This window comes from Neophocaena asiaeorientalis, unplaced genomic scaffold (genome assembly GCF_003031525.2).
Source record: "Neophocaena asiaeorientalis asiaeorientalis breed wild unplaced genomic scaffold, Neophocaena_asiaeorientalis_V1.1 scaffold188, whole genome shotgun sequence".
Lineage (NCBI taxonomy): Eukaryota > Metazoa > Chordata > Mammalia > Artiodactyla > Phocoenidae > Neophocaena > Neophocaena asiaeorientalis.
The window spans coordinates 4,743,542-4,764,088 of NW_020174156.1; the positions used below are offsets into that span (position 1 = coordinate 4,743,542).

At 34.7% G+C, this 20,547-nt stretch overlaps 1 protein-coding gene across 1 annotated transcript in view; it reads left to right on the forward strand.

Moving 5' to 3' along the window:
• The window catches only part of PIK3CA (phosphatidylinositol-4,5-bisphosphate 3-kinase catalytic subunit alpha), a 108,206-nt gene that overhangs the window by 65,485 nt on the left and 22,174 nt on the right, over positions 1–20,547 (forward strand). The window contains 9 exon segments of the mRNA XM_024755104.1: positions 6,448–6,875; positions 7,410–7,619; positions 10,584–10,834; positions 12,555–12,743; positions 12,745–12,801; positions 13,524–13,609; positions 17,471–17,576; positions 18,057–18,209; positions 18,306–18,440. Of these exon segments, the coding sequence (XP_024610872.1) occupies positions 6,524–6,875; positions 7,410–7,619; positions 10,584–10,834; positions 12,555–12,743; positions 12,745–12,801; positions 13,524–13,609; positions 17,471–17,576; positions 18,057–18,209; positions 18,306–18,440 (1,539 nt within the window). The 5' untranslated portion in view covers positions 6,448–6,523.

Here is a 20,547-nt window from a genome sequence, read left to right on the forward strand (position 1 = left end):
CACTTAAAAATAGCTTTCTTATTTTTAATGACTTTCTGATGCAGATGTAATATATTTTAGAAACAAATAACTATTTTAAACATAATATACTTCTGAAATTAAAATCTGAATTAAAAATATATAAGATATGCTTTATGTATATTTTAAAGTAATCAAGTTAGAAAAGGTCTCTGCTGTCTTAGCCAGTGTTTATAGAGACTCATAATCCACAGTCAACTAATAGTTTTCTGTACTCTGCTTTGGTGATATTGACTCTAGAGTATTGTACTAGATTTTGGTTGCTGCATTTTGAGATGAATATTATTAGCAAAAGAACACATCCAGTGATGGCAAAGAAGATGACAACAAACTGTCTCACCTGAATTATGGTTAAAGGAATTGGGATTAAAAGACCTAGGGAAAATTCTAATCTCTGTCAATATGTGAAGAGATAGAGAAGGCAGAACTGTTGGAATAAAGAAGTTTAGGAATAACAACCTTTAGGAATAACTTTAGAAGTGCTTCACAAAAACTTCTACATCAGTTAGTGAGCTCCTAACACTGAAAATATTTAAGTGACTTATGAGATACTTTAGCATTTCAAGATTTTAACTTCACTGGCTTAAAATTAATGTCTTTGTTTTTGTTTTCAAAGTACTTAGATTGAAAGTATAGGGTTGTGGTTGTAAAGATAGGGTTGGGATGACTTATTAGCCATCGTGCATTTAGAAAATTCTCCAGTTGCTATCAAGTAATTCTGATACCTTTTCAGAGGTAGCAAACTTTTTCTGTAAAAAGCCAGATAGTAAATATTTTAGGTTTTGCAGGCCACATGGTCTCTGTAGCACCTGCTCAACTCTACTGTTGTAGTGCAAAAGCATCGTTGACAATACGTAAACACGGTTTATTCGCTGTGTTCCAATTAAACTTTATTTACAAAAGCAGGTGGTGAATTGGATTTGGCCTGTGGGCCATAGTTTGACAACCCTTGCCTTAAATGATGAAATCTGGAAATAACATTTTAATATAAATGGAGAAAGGCTTTCAATTTAGGAGTTAAAAACAAATTGTCAAAATGTCATTGTCTTTTTGGGCTGAAAGTGCACACGAAGTATTCAAAATACTGAATTGCCCATTGAAGTAAGAAGCCTAAAAGTCAAGGGACAGTGGAGAGTCTGAGACTATTTTCTACTGTTCATTTCTTAAAGGTGTGTTTACTCCTGCTGAGCAGTATCATCCATCCCGCATGGACTGCTAATGCAGACAGACCCAACCCCTACCAAGACATAAATGCAGGTTCAGGCCTTCTAAGAACAAAAAAGACTTTCAGTGCCTCCTGCCCAAGCACAGTAATTTTTTTTTTTTTTTTTTTTAAAGTAATGTTTTTTTTTTTTTTTTTATAAATTTATTTATTCATTTATTTATTTTTGGCTGTGTTGGGTCTTTGTTTCTGTGCGAGGGCTTTCTCTAGTTGTGGCAAGCGGGGGCCACTCCTCATCGCGGTGCGCGGGCCTCTCACTGTCGCGGCCTCTCTTGCTGCGGAGCACAGGCTCCAGACGCGCAGAGCTCAGTATTTGTAGCTCACGGGCCCAGCTGCTCCGTGGCACGTGGGATCTTCCCAGACCAGGGCTTGAACCCATGTCCCCTGCATTGGCAGGCAGACTCTCAACCACTGCGCCACCAGGGAAGCCCAAGCACAGTAATTTTTAACAGTAATTTTAATACCAGAACAAGGAAGTAAACAGAAGTCCCTGATCAGCAAGTTATCTGTTACATGTTTTGTTCTAACCTCATAAAGTAGAGGTTCTCATATCATCATTTGGTCTGTTGGCCTTTAGCTAATAGACTGTTAGAAAACGATGGTCAAATGTGGATGCTGAGTAGAAATGAATAACAGAAGAACAGGAGGCTACTCTCATAAGGCAGTCTGGCCACAGCTGAGAAGTGACCATTGACTGCTAGAAAACCAGGGGATGAGAGTGTTTTTAAATCAATCTCCAGTTGGTTTTAGGGTCAGAAATACCCTCAGACTCCTTAGTAATACTGAAAAGCTTTGCTATCTTGTATTTTCATATAGCACAGTAGTTCATTTTATAATGAGGACTGTAATTCATCAAGAAAAGGGTAAGTTGTGAAATATATTTATATATACTCTTTTAGGAAAACAGAACTGCCCCAGTTGAAATAACTCATTATGAGATATATTTAAAAATTAGGATAGGGCTTCCCTGGTGGCGCAGTGGTTGAGAATCTGCCTGCCAATGCAGGGGACACGGGTTCGAGTCCTGGTCTGGGAGGATCCCACGTGCCGCGGAGCAACTAGGCCCGTGAGCCACAACTGCTGAGCCTGTGCGTCTGGAGCTTGTGCTCTGCAACAAGAGAGGCCGCGACAGTGAGAGGCCTGCGCACCGCGATGAAGGGTGGCCCCTGCTTGCCGCAACTACAGAAAGTCCACGCACAGAAACGAAGACCCAACACAGCCAAAAATAAATAAATAAAATTAAATTTTAAAAATTAGGATAAGCAAAACCAATTTATTTCCTAACAGTTCTGAATAATTGCGATTTGTCAGTATGTGACTATTTAGTCCTGGCATTCTGAACTCCAAAGCCCAATAGAGTAGTTCCTTGACTCTTAAAGTGTTTTCTTTTTAGCAAATACATTTTTGTCACCTCAGACCTCCAAATTGCATAGATTCATATTTTAAATATTAATCTTAGAGTGATTTATCCCCCTCTACTGCTTTTCAAATAAGTTTTTCTTTGTAAATAGGTTATGCCCATAAGTTTGGATAATTCCACCTTCTTTATCAACATTTAATTTTTTCTGTAGTGTAAAGGCCATTTATTTAAAACATTACGTACTCTGATTTCTTAACTTTAGGGATTTTCCTCCAAATTGGGGAAATTGAGAAAATTAAGTTTTTACACCTTGGTTTAATGTTTATTTGGTTATATCCTATATTTAAAAACAATTTTCTTAAGAAATCTGAATTTAAAAATCATGAAAAAAATGTCATGCCATTCTTGTGTTCAAAATACTTCAGAGAGTCCGTTTTACTTAGAGTGTACTATATAAAATTCAAACTCCTTAAAATGGAGTCTGCTCACCTTTCTGGCCCCTGCCTACCTCTCACCCCTCCTTCTTTATCACATATCCTACCTATTCTCATGCACTTCATACTCAAGTAATAAAAACAGCTTGTATTGCTGGTAAAAGGTGCATTCTTTCATGGTCTGTGACTTTGCACACATATTCTTGTGGCAATCTAAAACACCCTCCTCATCTAGCTCTCCCATGTCCAAGCCACCTCTTCTCTGCAAAATCCCTACTAATCTGTAATACTCAGACTTTACCTCTGTGATGCCTTCCCTAGCCTCCTCAGGCAGTTGGAGATTTCCTGTGACTTTTCCAAAGTGCATATTCTGTCTTATAACAATTTTCCATTGTTAAAGTTGTTCCTGTGTCTTGTCTTTCCCCAGTAAACTAAACAACCAAAGAGAAAGCATCTATTTACCATTGTTTTCATACTATTTAACCTAGAACCTGGCACAAGCAAGTATTTCTCCAAAAAGGAGGATTCCTCACACCTAAGCCATAAATAGCTGTACCAATTAAATGGGGATACTAGGAGTTTGGGGAACTAGAAGCAGCTGCAAAAGTACCAGCATCTGAGCCACATTCTAAACTCATCTGTGAGCCTTGCAATACCAGTGCTACCTTCAAGTTTCAGCACTTGACACTGGTGCTGCTTTATGAAGCTGAAGCTCCTTATTTACTTGCTTCCCTCTGTAAAAGAACCCAAGCCCCTTTTTCCCATCCCTAACTGATGCTAGTCCTGAATAGTTCATAATAGCTTGAAAAGATAATATGGGTATACTTAACAGGTTTATTAATAATATTTAACATTTTTGAGTGCTTACAGTGTGCCAGTCTCTTTGCCTACATGTTTTTCACATGTTACCTCATCTAATACCACAGTCTGATGAAGTATATGCCATTATCCCAACATAACAAATTGGGGCAGTGGGCGGCAGGGGTGGGGAGTGATATTAGGTGCCGTGAGATGAATTAAACTGTTCAAGGCCATACAACTATTAACTAAGGCAGACAGAATGTGAATCCAGTGTAACTTCAGAGCCCATTCTCTTATTTACCACCAGTGCATATTCCTGCCATAACTGAAGCCCAAATAGCAGCAGGGTCATAACGTACACTTTGAAATCATCTAGACCTGGACTCAAAATCCATATCTAACATTTACTGGTGGCGAATAACTTTACTTTTCTGACCTTCGGTTTTCTCATATGTAAAATGGTTATTACCTACACCAAAAGGGTTATTGCCTGCATAAGTGCAAGATGCATACTAAATACTAAGTGTTAGCTCCATTTGCCTCTTCTACACTTCTGTTCTTGTGAGCTCTGAGGTAATGGTTTGAACAGAATAAGGCCTGGCAGAAGAAGACAAATAAAGTTAGCTTCCTCTCTCTTCTGTATAGTACTACCAGAGTGTCGACCAGTGCCTGCCTTCCAGGATCGCCAAGTGTTTTATAGCTGTGATTGCATTTATTCTCTTAATGAGAAGGGCATGTCTTGAGTATTTACTAGTTGTTAATTGCCCATAAATATACTATAGTAGAATAAGGATTAGAATCAGTGATCTCCTGTTGTACTAGACTTCTCTTTTGCTAATTCTTAGGAAACATATGGGACTCTGGGGGTTGTTATTTATTATATATAAAATAGTTGCCCGCATGATTCCATAACACAGATCAGTTAGTGCCATTCAACAAAGAAAACTATAAACACAGCTGCTGTTTTAGTGTGGTTTGTGGTTTGGTTTTGTTTCTGTTTGAACTTTTTTGTGCAGGCAGATCATCATTTAAAAGTAGTCATTTGGCATTTTCCCTTGCATTCTTCAAATTTTTTTGTATGTTTTTAAAAAGCTTAGCTTAAGTCAGTTTATAATTATGCACTCAGATTGATCCATCTGGTCTTTTTGCTAGCCAATGAATTTTCTTTTAAAAGTATAGAAAATAGGATAATTATATTTTAAATCCTATAACTTCAGTGAGTCCCTTTTATAAATTTGAAGAAAATATTTTCAGGTATTAAAAAGTAATTTTTTATTCCTTATTGTCTTTCAATTGATTTCTGTATTTCCAGAGGTAGGGAGAGGGCTTGAAATTTCTCCTATTTCCACTCCTCACCTCCTTCATATGTTATAACTCTGAAGCATACCATAAACACTTGTTTGCAACTGAGAATGGGTACAGCAGAAATGTCTGATCAAAATAGGTTCTATTGTTCTCTCTAGGTTGCACTGGCTGTGAGGAGAAAAATGGATTGTAGGGGGCAAATGTAGATGTAGTAAGACCATTTAGGCCTTTGCAGTGGTCCAGACAAGAAATAGTAGTGGCCCGACCCAAGGTATTAAGAGATTCAGGATATAGAATTAACAGAATTGGTTGATGGATTAGCTGTTGGCGAGCATGACATAAAGGAGTCAGAGATAGGTTTCTGGATTAGATATATCGTGCTCCTCACCTCTTTCTCACTGTGTTTGTTCAGCTCCAGCTTATCCCTAAAGAATTTAGTTTATATGTTACCTCCTATGGAAAACTTTCCCACTCCAACTTCCATTAAGTTAGGTGACCACTTTATGTGCTTTTATAGCACCTGGCACTTCATGAGAACATTTTTTTCTGTTTTGTACCTGTGAATTTATTACCCCACACCCATATACACATAACCTTCACACCCTTGACTTTGTCTTGTGAGGGCAAGGGCCATGCCTGTATTACTTATCATCATATTCCCAGCACCTAACGTGGTCCTGGGGACAACATCAATACATTTTTGGTGAATAAACAAAGTGTCATTTATAGCTATTGTCTACAGTGCCTGATAGAGTAATTGAATGCGTAAGCTATCTGGGCTCTTTTTTGATTCATTCCTCTTGCTTAACTTTTATTTCTTCTTTTATTTCTTAATATCTCAGACCTTATTTTTTCTTATATCTTTACAGTTTAGCTTACTGAATAAAAGAAAATATAAACAGCAAGAAATAAAATTTTGTTTTGTGGGTTTTGACAGTATCTTCCAAAGGAACCCCTAAGGTTGTTGACATCTAAAATAAATGAGGGCAACTTACTATTTATTCTCTCCATAGCCCCAGCTCTGTCTTGTTAAGAACTGACTTTAAAAGTCCATTCAAATAAAACTTTTGTTATTGAATGAATTTATTAAATACAAGTGATTTTTTTTCTAATTTCTGCTTTGGAATCAGTTCTTCTAGCCTAATTAGGAGCAACAATCTAAGATGAATTGTAATTACTTACCCTAATCATTTCAAACCACAGAAAATGAATTTTTGCATTTAGTAATACCATAAATGTATTCTTTAATGGTTGTTTCTCTTTTAACATGTTTAACATGTTTAACATGTTTTCTTTCTTTGGTTTAGATTTCTGCTTTGGGACAGCCACGCATCTAATTCCTTAAAGTACTTTTATATGTAAAACTTGTAAAGGATCAGAACAATGCCTCCAAGACCATCATCAGGTGAACTGTGGGGCATCCACTTGATGCCCCCAAGAATCCTAGTAGAATGTTTACTACCAAATGGGATGATAGTGACTTTAGAATGCCTCCGTGAGGCTACATTAATAACTATAAAGCATGAACTATTTAAAGAAGCAAGAAAATACCCTCTCCATCAACTTCTTCAAGATGAATCTTCTTACATTTTCGTAAGTGTTACCCAAGAAGCAGAAAGGGAAGAATTTTTTGATGAAACAAGACGACTTTGTGACCTTCGGCTTTTTCAACCCTTTTTAAAAGTAATTGAACCAGTAGGCAACCGTGAAGAAAAGATCCTCAATCGAGAAATTGGTATGATAAAATTTTGAAATGGCCTTGTCATTCTATTCCAAATGCAAATAACTATGAAGCTTAACTATTTTCTCATTAGTAAAATATTTTGTCTGAACTGGTTAATTACCTTTGTAATCTTAAATAAATAGATTTCAAAATAAAAATCATTACACATCTAAAGTTTTTTTGACTGTTAGGCTGAGGAACTGTTTTTAACACCTTGGTATTATTCTGTAAAGTTTTCTTTAAGAAGTATCATTTGTAGGGATGATTTATATTTGTTATATCCCAGTTTTGTTTTGTCTTTTAAAAAATAATTGATATGAATAATGTTTGCTACCTTTGCTCCAAATTGCCGAACAGATGTTTTATATATTAAAAGTATTTGCGATCTTGTTAATTCTTACTATATGTATTCATCAAAAATTTTATTAACAAAGAGAAACTTCTTTATTGTGATCTTCCATATCTACCAAGTTCCCTATTTACAATAAACATGGTCTTACTGTGTGTTTAACAGAATGTTATATTCTCTATATAATTTTTCTTAAGGTTTTGCTATTGGCATGCCAGTGTGTGAATTCGATATGGTTAAAGATCCAGAAGTACAGGACTTCCGAAGAAATATTCTCAATGTTTGTAAAGAAGCTGTGGATCTTAGGGATCTCAATTCACCGCATAGTAGAGCAATGTACGTCTATCCTCCAAATGTAGAATCTTCACCAGAACTGCCAAAGCACATATATAATAAATTGGATAAAGGTAAGAAAATTGTAAATCTACCATAATTGGTCACTGTAGTGAAAACTTTTATCTGTGCGTATATCTTTGTACAATCTTTTTTTGGGGGGGGCCCAGCCGCTCCGCAGCATGTGGGATCCTCCCGGACCAGGGCACGAACCCATGTCCCCTGCTTGGGCAGGCGGACTCTCAACCACTGCGCCACCAGGGAATCCCTGTAGTCTTTTTATCCTAGCTAGATGATAAGCTTCTTGAAGGCAGGGAATGCTTTACTGACAAGATATAGCTGAGTGCCAAGTACACAACTTTTTTTTTTTTAATCTTGAATTATTTTATTTGTGTGTGTCCTCATGAAATATGTAATACTTTGTGTGATGTATTTTCTTTATAATTGAATTTATTTACTTATTTATTTTTTATTGGGGTATAGTTGTTTTACAATGTTGTGTTAGTTTGTGCTGTACAGCGAAGTGGAGTTCCCTGTGCTATACAGCAGGATCTTATTAGTTACCTATTTTATACATATTAGTGTATATATGTCAATCCCAATCTCCCAGTTCATCCCACCCTCATCCCCCACTTTCCCCCCTTGGCATCCATACATTTGTTCTCTACATCTGTGTCTCTATTTCTGCCTTGCAAACTGGTTCTTCGGTACCATTTTTCTTGATTCTGCATATATGCATTAATATACAATATTTGTTTTTCTCTTTCTGACTTACTTCACCCTGTATGACAGTCTCTAGGTCCATCCAGGCCTCTACAAATGACCCAATTTCATTCCTTTTTATGGCTGAGTAATATTCCATTGTATATATATACCACATCTTCTTTATCCATTCGTCTGTCGATGGACATTTAGGTTGCTTCCATGACCTGGCTATTGTAAATAGTGCTGCTATGAATATTGGGGCACGTGTGTCTTTTTGAATTATTGTTTTCTCTGGGTATATGCCCAGTAGTGGGATTGCTGGGTTAGTTTTTTAAGGAACCTCCATACTGTTCTCCATAGTAGCTGTATCAACAGTGCAAGAGGATCCCTTTTCTCTGCACCCTCTCCAGCATTTATTGTTTGTTGATTTTCTGATGATACCCATTCTAACTGGTGTGAGGTGATACCTCATTGTAGTTTTGATTTGCATTTCTCTAATAATTAGTGATGTTGAGCATCTTTTCATGTGCCTCTTGGCCATCTATGTGTCTTCTTTGGTGAAATGTCTATTTAGGTCTTCCACCCATTTTTAGATTGGGTTGTTTGCTTTTTTGATATTGAGCTACATGAGCTGTTTGTATATTTTGGAGATTAATCCTTTGTCCGTTGATTCATTTGCAAATATTTTCTCCCATTCTGAGGGTTGTCTTTTTTTTCAGGTACACAACTTGTGTACAGTAAGTAGTGATTGATTGAATGAATGTGTGCATATGGTGCTGATCCCTTGGTGAATTGTTTATCTCAGAATAAAACTGAAAGAAAAAAAAGCATTGAGTTTGAAATTCACTGTTACAGAATTATAGCTGATTATCTTTTTACAAATAAAAATAAGTATAAATAGAAATATTTTATGAAATTTTGGGGAAACGTCACACATTCTTACTATATGCAAAGAAAAAGTAAATTTCCTAATCTTAATGTTAGATGCAGTATTTAACTCTGATCATAGTGAGTGATAATATATAAGTCGACTTTTGACAATATATCAATTTCTAGAATTAAGTGTACATGAGAATATATAAACTAATTGTTTTAGAAATGAAAATATCATTGTGTCAGATAAATATTTGTATTTTTCAGAATAACAAAGTGAAGTTTTTAATTGAAAGTTATAGAATAGGTTAACTTAATACACTATTAAATATAATATTCTCTCAGTAGAATAAATTAAGACATCTTATTACTATTTTAGACATATTTTTCAAAGTAGTTTAATGCTTATATAACATAAGGTCTTCATTAAAAGTTCATTTCTGGGCTTCCTTGGTGGTGCAGTGGTTGAGAATCCGCCTGCCAATGCAGGGGACACGGGTTCAAGCCCTGGTCCGGGAAGATCCCACATGCTGCAGAGTGGCTGGGCCCACGTGCCACAACTGCTGAGCCTGCGCTCTGGAGCCCACAGGCCACAACTGCTGAGCCCCACGGGCTGCAAGTGCTGAAGCCTGTGTGCCTGGAGTCTGTGCTCCATGAGAGGGGCCACTGCAGTGAGAGGCCCGCGCACCGCAATGAAGAGTGGCCCCCACTCGCCGCAACTAGAGAAAGCCTGCGCACAAAGCAAAGACCCAACGCAGCCAAAAATAAATAAAGAAAATAAAGAAAATTTTTAAAAAATTCATTTCTACTTTAGCATACTTTTTTAAATGGAGTGCTCTTTTTATTTTTCCCCACTATTTATGAAATATTTCCAACATACAGAAAGTTTGAAAGAATTTTACTCTGGATACCTACACCACTCTAACATAGTTTTAATCTTTTCATTTTCATTATTTTTTTTTTGGTCCCCCAGCTTAAAGCTTAATTATTCTTCTTAAAAGGAAAAAAAATAGAAAATTTATTTTTTTCCCCTTCCTCCCCCATCTTTTCTCTCATTCTGATTCAGCATCTTTCTTTAAATCTCCATGATTCTTGCCCACAGTTCCCAGAAACTCTTCTACTTAAGGTACTATTGAACCTTTGATGCCATCATGAGTCACTCTTCACAGGGGTTGTATCTGTGAAGTATGTCATGTAGTTTAGAATGGAAATTAGCTTGGTCTCAGGTAATTGAGACACACAGTAGTCACAGTTTTGTGTGCTTGCCTTAAAACATGAGGTTTGGGCATGGTTTGGCAGCCCTATCAGATTTGAAGATTTGGTCGTTCTACCTGATATTTACCTGTATTTAATTAAGGTTGATTATAAGTCATTATGGTTAGTGCATACTTTTGGAAATTTGTCTCTTGAAAAATGAAATATATGTGGTGACTGCATCTAATATTATTTTCCTATTATAGGGCAAATAATAGTGGTGATTTGGGTAATAGTTTCTCCAAATAATGACAAGCAGAAGTATACTCTGAAAATCAACCATGACTGTGTGCCAGAACAAGTAATTGCTGAAGCAATCAGGAAGAAAACTCGAAGTATGTTGCTATCATCTGAACAACTAAAACTCTGTGTTTTAGAATATCAGGGCAAGTATATTTTAAAAGTGTGTGGATGTGACGAATACTTCCTAGAAAAATATCCTCTGAGTCAGTATAAGGTGAGTAACAAGTTTCAAAGATCTTACTTTTAAATTTAAAAGGTAATCACATTGGGAACTGGTATCTGTATTTAGGACATAGTTTTTGAAAATTAAAAACAAATATTTTTGGCTGTGCTGCACAGCTTACGGGATCTTAGTTCCCCCATCAGGGACTGAACCCACACTCCTGCGGTGAAAGTGCCAAGTCCTAACCGCTGGACTGCCAGGGAATTCCCAAAATTAAATAATTAATATTAGTAAATAGTTTAATAAGTTTATTTTTTACACTATATTTAATTTGAGAGACTGATGAATTTGAGACGACAGATGCTGTTCTTTTAGATTTTATATAATTAATATTTGGGGACCTGACTACATATATGGGTAAGCTGATTAATGTTTTACAGTTGTAACAATAGTTATATCATTATTCAGATACAAACATTTGATTTGGTGACTGTTTAATTGTGCCATGAGGTAAGATATAATAATGCTTCAGGTATTCCACATGCAAAAAATGCATCGTGTGCTTTTCTGGATAGGTCCAGTTCTATAGTGGAAATACTTTTATAGCCAATAGGAATTTTAAATAACATGGAACTTGCCCAAAAGGCTTTTCATGTGCCTTACTTTTTTTAAAAAGGGTTTGTTGTGTTCATTTGAATAGGCAGTGTAAGCAATAAGGTAAATGTGTTCTTTGTCAAAAAAAAAAAAAGTTGGCAGTTATACTAATCCCCAAATATGGGGTATTTAATGATTTTTATCCCCTCCCAAGCAGTGGCACTAGAAGGAATTAAAATAAACATTTCAAAAAATCCATGATCTATAGTTAATTAAGGTGTACTATAAATGCTTCCCTACTCTCTATTTCTATTCATTAAATAAATACCTATAAGAAGCAACTGTATTTGTACCAAGCATATGTCAAGTGCTGATTTACAATACCAAGCAAGACATGGTTCTGGCTTTTAGGTTGCTTACAGTATAGTAGGGCTTATGGGTAAGAAAATAGGTTTTTGTAATATGTGTACAATTGCTTGAAAATCTATCCTAACTACCATTTCAGAGTTCAAACCAATGCATTTTAATATTTTTTAAAACATATTCCATAATTTTATTAGTCTCCTCTCTTTGTGGCTTTTGGGGTTTTTTGTTCTGTTTTTTTTTTTTAACAAAACAAATATTTCTCAAGAAATGTTGGGACTGAAGAACAAGTGGGCAGCAGCTCTTGGATTTGACATCAGTATGACTTAATAGATTGAATGGCAGAGGCTTCCTAAATGATGTTGCTTTTCCTTTAACAAGCACCTGCCGTATGTTTTCAGTTGGCTAGAAAACATCTACCTCAGCTTATAGTCCTTTTCTGTAATTCTAATATCTAGTGTTTTCATAATGAGTATCTTCTTATCCTTATTTTTAATTCCTTTTTTTCTTTCTTTTTCCTTCCAGTTAAAGGTAGAACTACAGTCTAAAAAGCTGACCTTTGTTTTTCTTTTCTTTTATACAATTTATATTCCAAGATGTGTTTGGTTTATCTGTGCTAAAACCTAACTCCCAAATGTTAGTTTTTTAAATGTTATAAATATAGCAACTGCTAAGAAATGTGTCTATAATGTTTGATTTTTTAATTACCTTTGCAGATTAGTATGTAAATTCTCATAGTACTCTTATATGTTGCCTTTAAAATGAAAAACCTTACAAGAAATGCCTTCTCTCCTCCCACCTTAATCTCTTACAGTATATAAGAAGCTGTATAATGCTTGGGAGGATGCCCAATTTGATGCTGATGGCTAAAGAAAGCCTCTACTCTCAACTGCCAATGGACTGTTTTACAATGCCATCTTATTCCAGACGCATCTCCACAGCTACACCATATATGAATGGAGAAACATCTACAAAATCCCTTTGGGTTATAAATAGTGCACTCAAGAATAAAAATTCTTTGTGCAACCTATGTGAATGTAAATATTCGAGACATTGACAAGGTAAGGTCAAGTGTTGATGTTTATTATTCTATAAATTATTTTATATAAATCTTTTTTATTGAAGTATATAATAATCTGTTGACCTGCAGTATGTTTTCAGCTGGCTAGAAAACATCTACCTCAGCTTATAATCATTTTCTGTAATTCTAATATCCCTAATTCTAATAATTCTAATACCCATAATTCTAAGCTCTTAAAACCAAACTTTTACAGAATTCATTTGGCAGGAAAACCTGACCTAACCTGAAGCGAGGTTTTTTACAGTCTTTATTTATCCCACTTAGTGTAAATATCCAAATGTTTTATTGCAGAAATATTAATTTCTTTACGGAGTGCTGCTTTAACTGCTAAGGGTACTAAGTAATATTTAGTATATGTACCAATTTATCTTTCTAAAATATGAAAAACTCTGAATTACATACCTGCCCTAAAGGGATTGTGGGCCTATCTTGATTTTTAATAGTGTAATGTCCGCCTGAAGGCAGCAGTACATTTTGGTGAAGAATCTGCATCAGTATTAGTTTACTATACATGTGAAGAAAAAGAGAACAGAGAAGCTACATCTGAACAGAAACTTTAGTTGATTCTCTCATTCATATCAGTTACATTGTTTTGATAATGTTTAATATTGGTCTGGTCTAGTATGTATGTGTGCATGTGTATATATACATATATATATATATATTTGTACGTGTATACACATAACTTTTTATTTTCCTTAGATCTATGTTCGAACAGGTATCTACCATGGAGGAGAACCCTTATGTGATAATGTGAACACTCAAAGAGTACCTTGTTCCAATCCCAGGTAAGGAAGTATATATGAGTTTATATTTCCAAAAGTCATATTAGTGTTTAGCAGGATAATAAATAAAAGTAGTATAGTTTACATCATTAGTTTTATACAAGTCATATATAATTACCAGACATTTACATATAGAACATGAGGACATTCCGTCTAATGAGTATCAATCACAGGATCACTTTATTGATTCTCCCTAAAACGTTATCGGAAGGGTTTTTCTGATCCTCTCTTCTCATTGTGTCAAGGAGAGAACAGAATGTGGTTATAGTTTTGTGCTGATTATTCCTTACATTAGATCCATAAACCTAGCATTTTATTCCTTTTTTATCTCCATTTGCATTTCCATTAAGAAGTGAGACTTGGCAAACAACTTTAGAGCTGGACTACTCTGAGGCAGTTTTCTTTACAGTACTCCCAAGAATACATATTTATGACATTCAAATAAAGAATCTTGGGGAACAAACCAGTTTCTTAGTGGGAGGGGGTGTTATTGGGAACATTTTTAAATGATTACTGCCTAGATAAAATGAAGAAATAGGTAGTATAATTCAACAGCTTGACATCCTGCCATTTCTTTGCTTCTCTGTATAGAATCATTTGGGGATAAAAGTTTATTCTTGAAATTAATAGTAATATTTTAAGAGAACTCAAATTGGAATTAAATGTTAAAGATGGATTTTTTAGACTAGCAATAGAGCTAACTAGTGGATCTTCCAGAAGTAAATTTCATAATCAATTCAGACTGAGTTCTAGGAGAGTCAAGAAAAAGTTATGGTGTTGTAATTAAATTGATAGAGGTGAGAAAGCCTACGTAAAGTTCAAAGAGATGGTAGCCTTCTCTACCAGGAGGAAGGGAAATAGTTCCCCGCCCTGCCTGAACCATCATAGGTCAGAAAGTATCAATACATCATTCGGGTTAGAAGTTATGCTGTGGCAACAGACCACACCAGAATCTTCTGAATTTTTTGTTAGAACAACAAATGTTTATTTCCCACTCACACAGCATATCTGTCACAGGTTAGGTGGGTGGTTGTACAAGGAGCAGAAAAACAATATTTGAGGAAATTATAGCCAAAATTTTCCAAATTTGGTGAAAACTATAAAACCAACAATCTAAGGAATTCAACAAGCCCCAAGCAAAGACCCCAAAACAATGTTGGATAGATTTATCCTAGTTCTTTCAAGTACCAAGAATAAACAGGCTTTAGAAAAATAAATGGTAAATTTATTTAATAATATAAGATTAGACTGTCAAAATTTTAATATCTTAAAATAGCTATTCATAAACGACTTATATTTTATTGTCTTTCCTTTAAGAATATCTGTAAGGTAAAATCCCTGTGGTAGTAGTATAAAGATTTAAGTAAATTTTAAAACTTCTCTGCATTTACAGAAAAGATCAGAGGTAAAAGTGTATTAAGTTATTAGAAAGATAGAATCTTAAAAATTCTTACTGAGATTAAGTGATTGTTCTAAATCTGTTCTTTCTATATGCTAAATAAATTTCTTATAAATGTTACCAGTTATCTCCCAATGTCAAAATCAATTTGGAATATATATATAAAACCATTGCCAAAATAAAGAACTTAATTGGGTATGGGTGGGGTGTGTGTGTGAAAGGAACATGCTTTATTCAGTTAGCATAATACTGAACTACATTAATAAGACACAGTTCTCTTAGAAAATGTGTAGAAAATTTCTCACTAATTATGAGCAATTCTAAAAATTTCAGAGTAGTACAAAGTACTAGGTACGTTTGAGATACATCTTCTAATTTTTCTTGAATTACTGTGGACTTATCAAATCTCACAGTATTTCTTTTCCCTGCATTTGTTGTCTCCTTTCCCTTTCGATTTCCTTCTAGCTAAGTTCCCGCATTTTAAATGTCTTCTCTGTATAAAAGGACAATATATTTCTTTTTATCTTTGCCCACACTCAAGCAAAGATACTAGAATAAATAGAACTTATTTTACTGATGGTTTTATAACTTAGTCTGACTAATTAAAAGTAGAATTCTTATACTGTTTTGTTAAGTAAGTCTTGTTTTATTTATAATCAGAAAACAGAACAGAATTATAAAGAAGCCATTTGAAAAGTTTTCAGAGTTAATATCTAGCACTTGAGCTTTTAACATGGACCAGTTGCTGTTCTAAGTGCTTTACTTATGTTCTATTATTAGTCCCATTTCACACATGAGAAAACAGACAAAGCGAGTGTTACACATATAATAAAATAGTAGAAACAAGACTTTACTCCAGGTAGTCTGACTTCTGAGTCCAAGCTTTTAGCCATTACTATAATGATTTTAATTAAAAAAAAAAAAAACTACTACTTATTATACTTCGCTCTTTACCAGTATGTTTACCAAATATAGACATAATTTTGCATGTAACATCCAATAAATTGAAGGGAATTTATCATAAAAATTTGAATAATTTTTATCATCACTTGTTGTAGGAGCTTCTTATGCTTTCCTTATTATGAATGTCAAGTTTTATTACCTCTTGTGAAGTACTCTAAAATTTACATACTTTCTCCTTACGTATCCTTTATTTTATTTACATACTGACTTATTTAAATTAATGGGCTCTTCTGGATGAAACTACATCATATATAAAAGTAGTTAAATACAATTTTAATCATAATAGGAAATCTAATTTTATCTTACTTAGTTTCCCTTTTCTCTTTGCCTCTTCTATAAGCTAATTTGTTTTTTATTTTTACTGAAATATAGCACAAATGCATAAATCATAAGTGCACAGTTCAGTGAATTATCACAAGGTGAGAATACCTATATAGCCACTATGCTGGTCAAGAATTAGAACATTTACCAGCATTCCAAAAACCCCTCCTCACACTACTTCCCAATCCATTAATCTTCTCTCCTCCCCAAAGATAACTACTATCTTGATTTCTAACACTATTGGTTAGTTTTGGTTATTCCTGAATTTTATATAAATGGACTGAAGGAGTAGATATTCTTTTGTGTCTAGCTTCTTACACTCAATATTATGTTTGTAAGATTTCATCCATATTGTAAATAACTGGTGTTCATTTCTATTGATATATAGTGTGCCATTATATGAATATACTACCATTTATTCTACTGTTGGTCATTTGAATTTTTTTGAAGTTTGGGGATACTGTAAATAATTCTATTAACATTCTGTGCAAAAATGCATACATTTCTGTGGTTTTATACCTAGAGGTGGAGCTGAGTCATGGTTCAGTTTTAATAGATTATGCTTTCCAAATTGGTTGTACAAATTACACCTCCCCTAGCATGTATGAGATTTCCTGTTACTGCACCTCCTTACCACCCCTTAGTATCATCAGTATTTATAGTTTTAGCCATTCTTTTTTATAGTGATATCTTTTATTTTGCATTTTTTGAATGACATATTGACTACTTTCTTTTTTTTAAACATTTATTTATTTATTTATTTTTGGCTGCGTCAGGTCTTAGTTGTAGCCCGCAGGCTTCTCTCTAGTTGTGTCGTGAGGGTTTTTCTCTTCTCTAGTTGTGGCGCGCAGCCTCCAGGGCACGTGAGCTCAGTAGTTGTGGCCGCAGGCTTAGTTGCCCTGCGGCATGTGGGATCTTAGTTCCCTGACCAGGGTTCAAACCCACGTCCCCTGCATTGTAAGGCAGATTCTTTACCACTGGACCACCAGGGAAGTCCTGATATTGGCTACTTTTTCATGTGTATTAGCCATTTAAATATGACCTTGTGAAGTCTTTGTTCCAGTCAATCTCTGGCTTGGTTTTCATTTGATTTATCTTTTTCTTGATGATTTGTAGGAGTCATTTATATACTCTAGAAAAAGTCTTTTTTGGTAAATTATTTTTTTCTTAATTTTTCATAGGTGGAATGAATGGCTGAATTACGATATATACATTCCTGATCTTCCTCGTGCTGCTCGACTTTGCCTTTCTATTTGTTCTGTTAAAGGCCGAAAGGGTGCTAAAGAGGTAAAGTATTTCAAAATGAACAATCATTCACCTCTAAAAACTCCTAATTATACTACTGATTGAATTTTTTCAAGAAATGGATATTATTTTTCTTTGTTTAAAAAATTAATAGCATTTTAAAATAATATATTTATTTAAAGAAGAATAGCTTGATAGAGCTTCCAGAATTTATTTTATGATGAATATGTCCTGAGTTCATACTGATAAAATTTTTAAACTTGCAGAGTGACTACATACAAATATCTGTCTTGCTTGCTTTGGTTCATATTTCCTATTTATAATTAAAAAATACATGTAATTTCAAATGGAAAAAAGGAAAGAAACTATTTATACTTTGAAAAAATTAATGTGACTTGTTATAGATACCATGAAAAAGACAGTTGTTGATTTCTCTTTTCTGGGAAAGAAGAGTATCAATATTTTGAAATGCATTTTATAATTTAATCTACAGAGTAGTGAACATTTTTCTGTTTTGTTAAGGAACACTGTCCATTGGCCTGGGGAAATATAAACTTGTTTGATTACACAGATACTCTAGTATCTGGAAAAATGGCTTTGAATCTTTGGCCAGTACCTCATGGACTAGAAGATTTGCTGAACCCTATTGGTGTTACTGGATCAAATCCAAATAAAGTAAGCTTTTTATTATCATAAATAAGATTTTTTTTCTTTTTTGTGTGTATGACAGTCAAGTGTAATATGTATAATAACTTTTATTCCATCTCTTAGGAAACTCCATGTTTGGAGTTGGAGTTTGACTGGTTCAGCAGTGTGGTAAAGTTTCCAGATATGTCAGTGATTGAAGAGCATGCCAATTGGTCTGTATCCCGAGAAGCAGGATTTAGTTATTCCCATGCAGGACTGGTAAGGCAAATCACTGAGTCTTCCTTAAGTATCAGTCATAATCAGTGCTTTTGGCTGCATACTGTTACTCTTTGTATAGAGAAGGTTTCATGTGTTTTAGTCACACTCGAATAGATACTTTAGGCTCTAGAACAGCATTGCAATAAAATAAAATTCTGTATGCTAATATTTTTACTGCAGCTCTGCCTTTTCTTAGTTTAGCCTGCCTCATTTGACAAATATTTATTGAATACTGACTATATGTATATATTTATTATACGATAGGTACCAGGTAATAAAGTTGTGACCTAAAGAGACCTCCACTGATTATACAGTCTAATGGTGAAAATAGGCCTGAAACTGGTAAACACAGAAATATAAGATCATAAATCATGGTGAGTGCCATGAAGGAAACAATAGTGTGTCAAGAATGACTAACATAGGGTTTTGGGGAGAAAGGCTAATGTATTTTGGGTTCAGGAAAGACCTCTCTGGGATAATAACCTTGAACTTGAAATCAAGGTATACGTATGTTGTTAGCTGAGCAAGGGAGCAGAGGAAATAGCATACCAGTATAGTCCAGACATGCTAGAAAAGAATATATATAAAATGGAGTTTAAATATTGATCTATTTGTCTGATCTTGGCTGTAACTTTTGAACTGCAGTATAACTGCGTTCAAAGATCATAAACTCTCCTTGGTGCTTTGTGTCCACCTAGAGGGCTGGGATAGGGAGGGTGGGAGGGAGGCACAAGAGGGAGGAGATATGGGGATATATGTTTATGTATAGCTGATTCACTTTGTTATACAGCAGAAACTAACACACCATTGTAAAGCAATGTTACTCCAATAAAGATGTTAAAAAAATAAATAAGATCATAAACTCTCCCTTATTTCTCAAGGGCAAAAGTGTCAGTACTGAGAGAAGAAGGTATTTTTGTTCTTTGCTGTCTCTTTCCCCAGTTTTCTAATTTATCACCATTTTCTTTGGCCTAATTAAAGGTTATAGATAGACCATTCAATGAATGTGGGTCCTGAGATAGGCCTACCCCCAGTAACAGTAATAGTAGCACCCTGGGGTAGCCTGGAATCCTATGCTTAGGAACTTTATTAGTTTAACTTTATTAGTTGTATTCTCAGTAAGGAGTTTACCAATCCCTTTTGTAAACAGAATAATAATAATAGTAATAATAATCTTCCTGCCTGTGTACTTTCAGAACTATGTAGAAGATATTTTGTTAAGTAGAAATTAATTTAAAATCATTACTGAATTCTGTCATTTACGGAAGGAACAATTAGCTTTTTTGAAGTTAAAAAGGGATTCTCTTTCTTGAAAAACCCTACTCCGTAAGTTTAATTCTTTGAATATACCTAACATTTATTAAGTGCTTACCATATACCAAATGCCATACCAATTACTTTTCACGTATTACCTCATTTAATCTTAAAAGCAGTCTCTATGAGGGTAGGTGCTATTATAATTCGTATTTTACCAGTAAGGAAAAGGCTTAAGGAGTTTAAATAAGTTATCCAGTGTCACTGTTTAATTAGTATTAAGTCTTTTACTCTTAACCATTCTAACTAGACAGGAATTCCTTACTTTTGAAATTGGGGGTAAAATACTGATGAGCGTTTCCATAAAATGTCCATAACGCTATCCAATTTGTTATACCTTTAAACTAACTGAATTACAAGAGTCAAGTCACATACTTGGAAACTCATTTATTTCCTATTTTATTCATACATTCAGCCATTGAACTCAGTTTGCCATCAGGGCTTGTTGGAGCTTTTGAGTTTCCTTTTTGAGCAGTTCTAACTCTGTAAGGATTGATACTTTATGACTTTTTCTTCCTTAGAAGAATTTTTTTTTATTTCAAAAAGAAAAAAGAAAAACTTTTTTTTTTTAAATAACAGGTGTTGGTGAGGATGTGGAGAAATTGGAACCCTTATCCATTGTTTTTGTTTTTTTTAATTTTATTTATATTTAGGCTGCGTTGGGTCTTTGTTGCTGCGTGCTGGCTTTCTCTAGTTGCGGTGAGCGGGGGCTACTCTTCGTTGCGGTGCGTGGGCTTCTCATTGCAGTGGCTTCTCTTGTGGAGCACGGGCTCTAGGCACGTGGGTTTCAGTA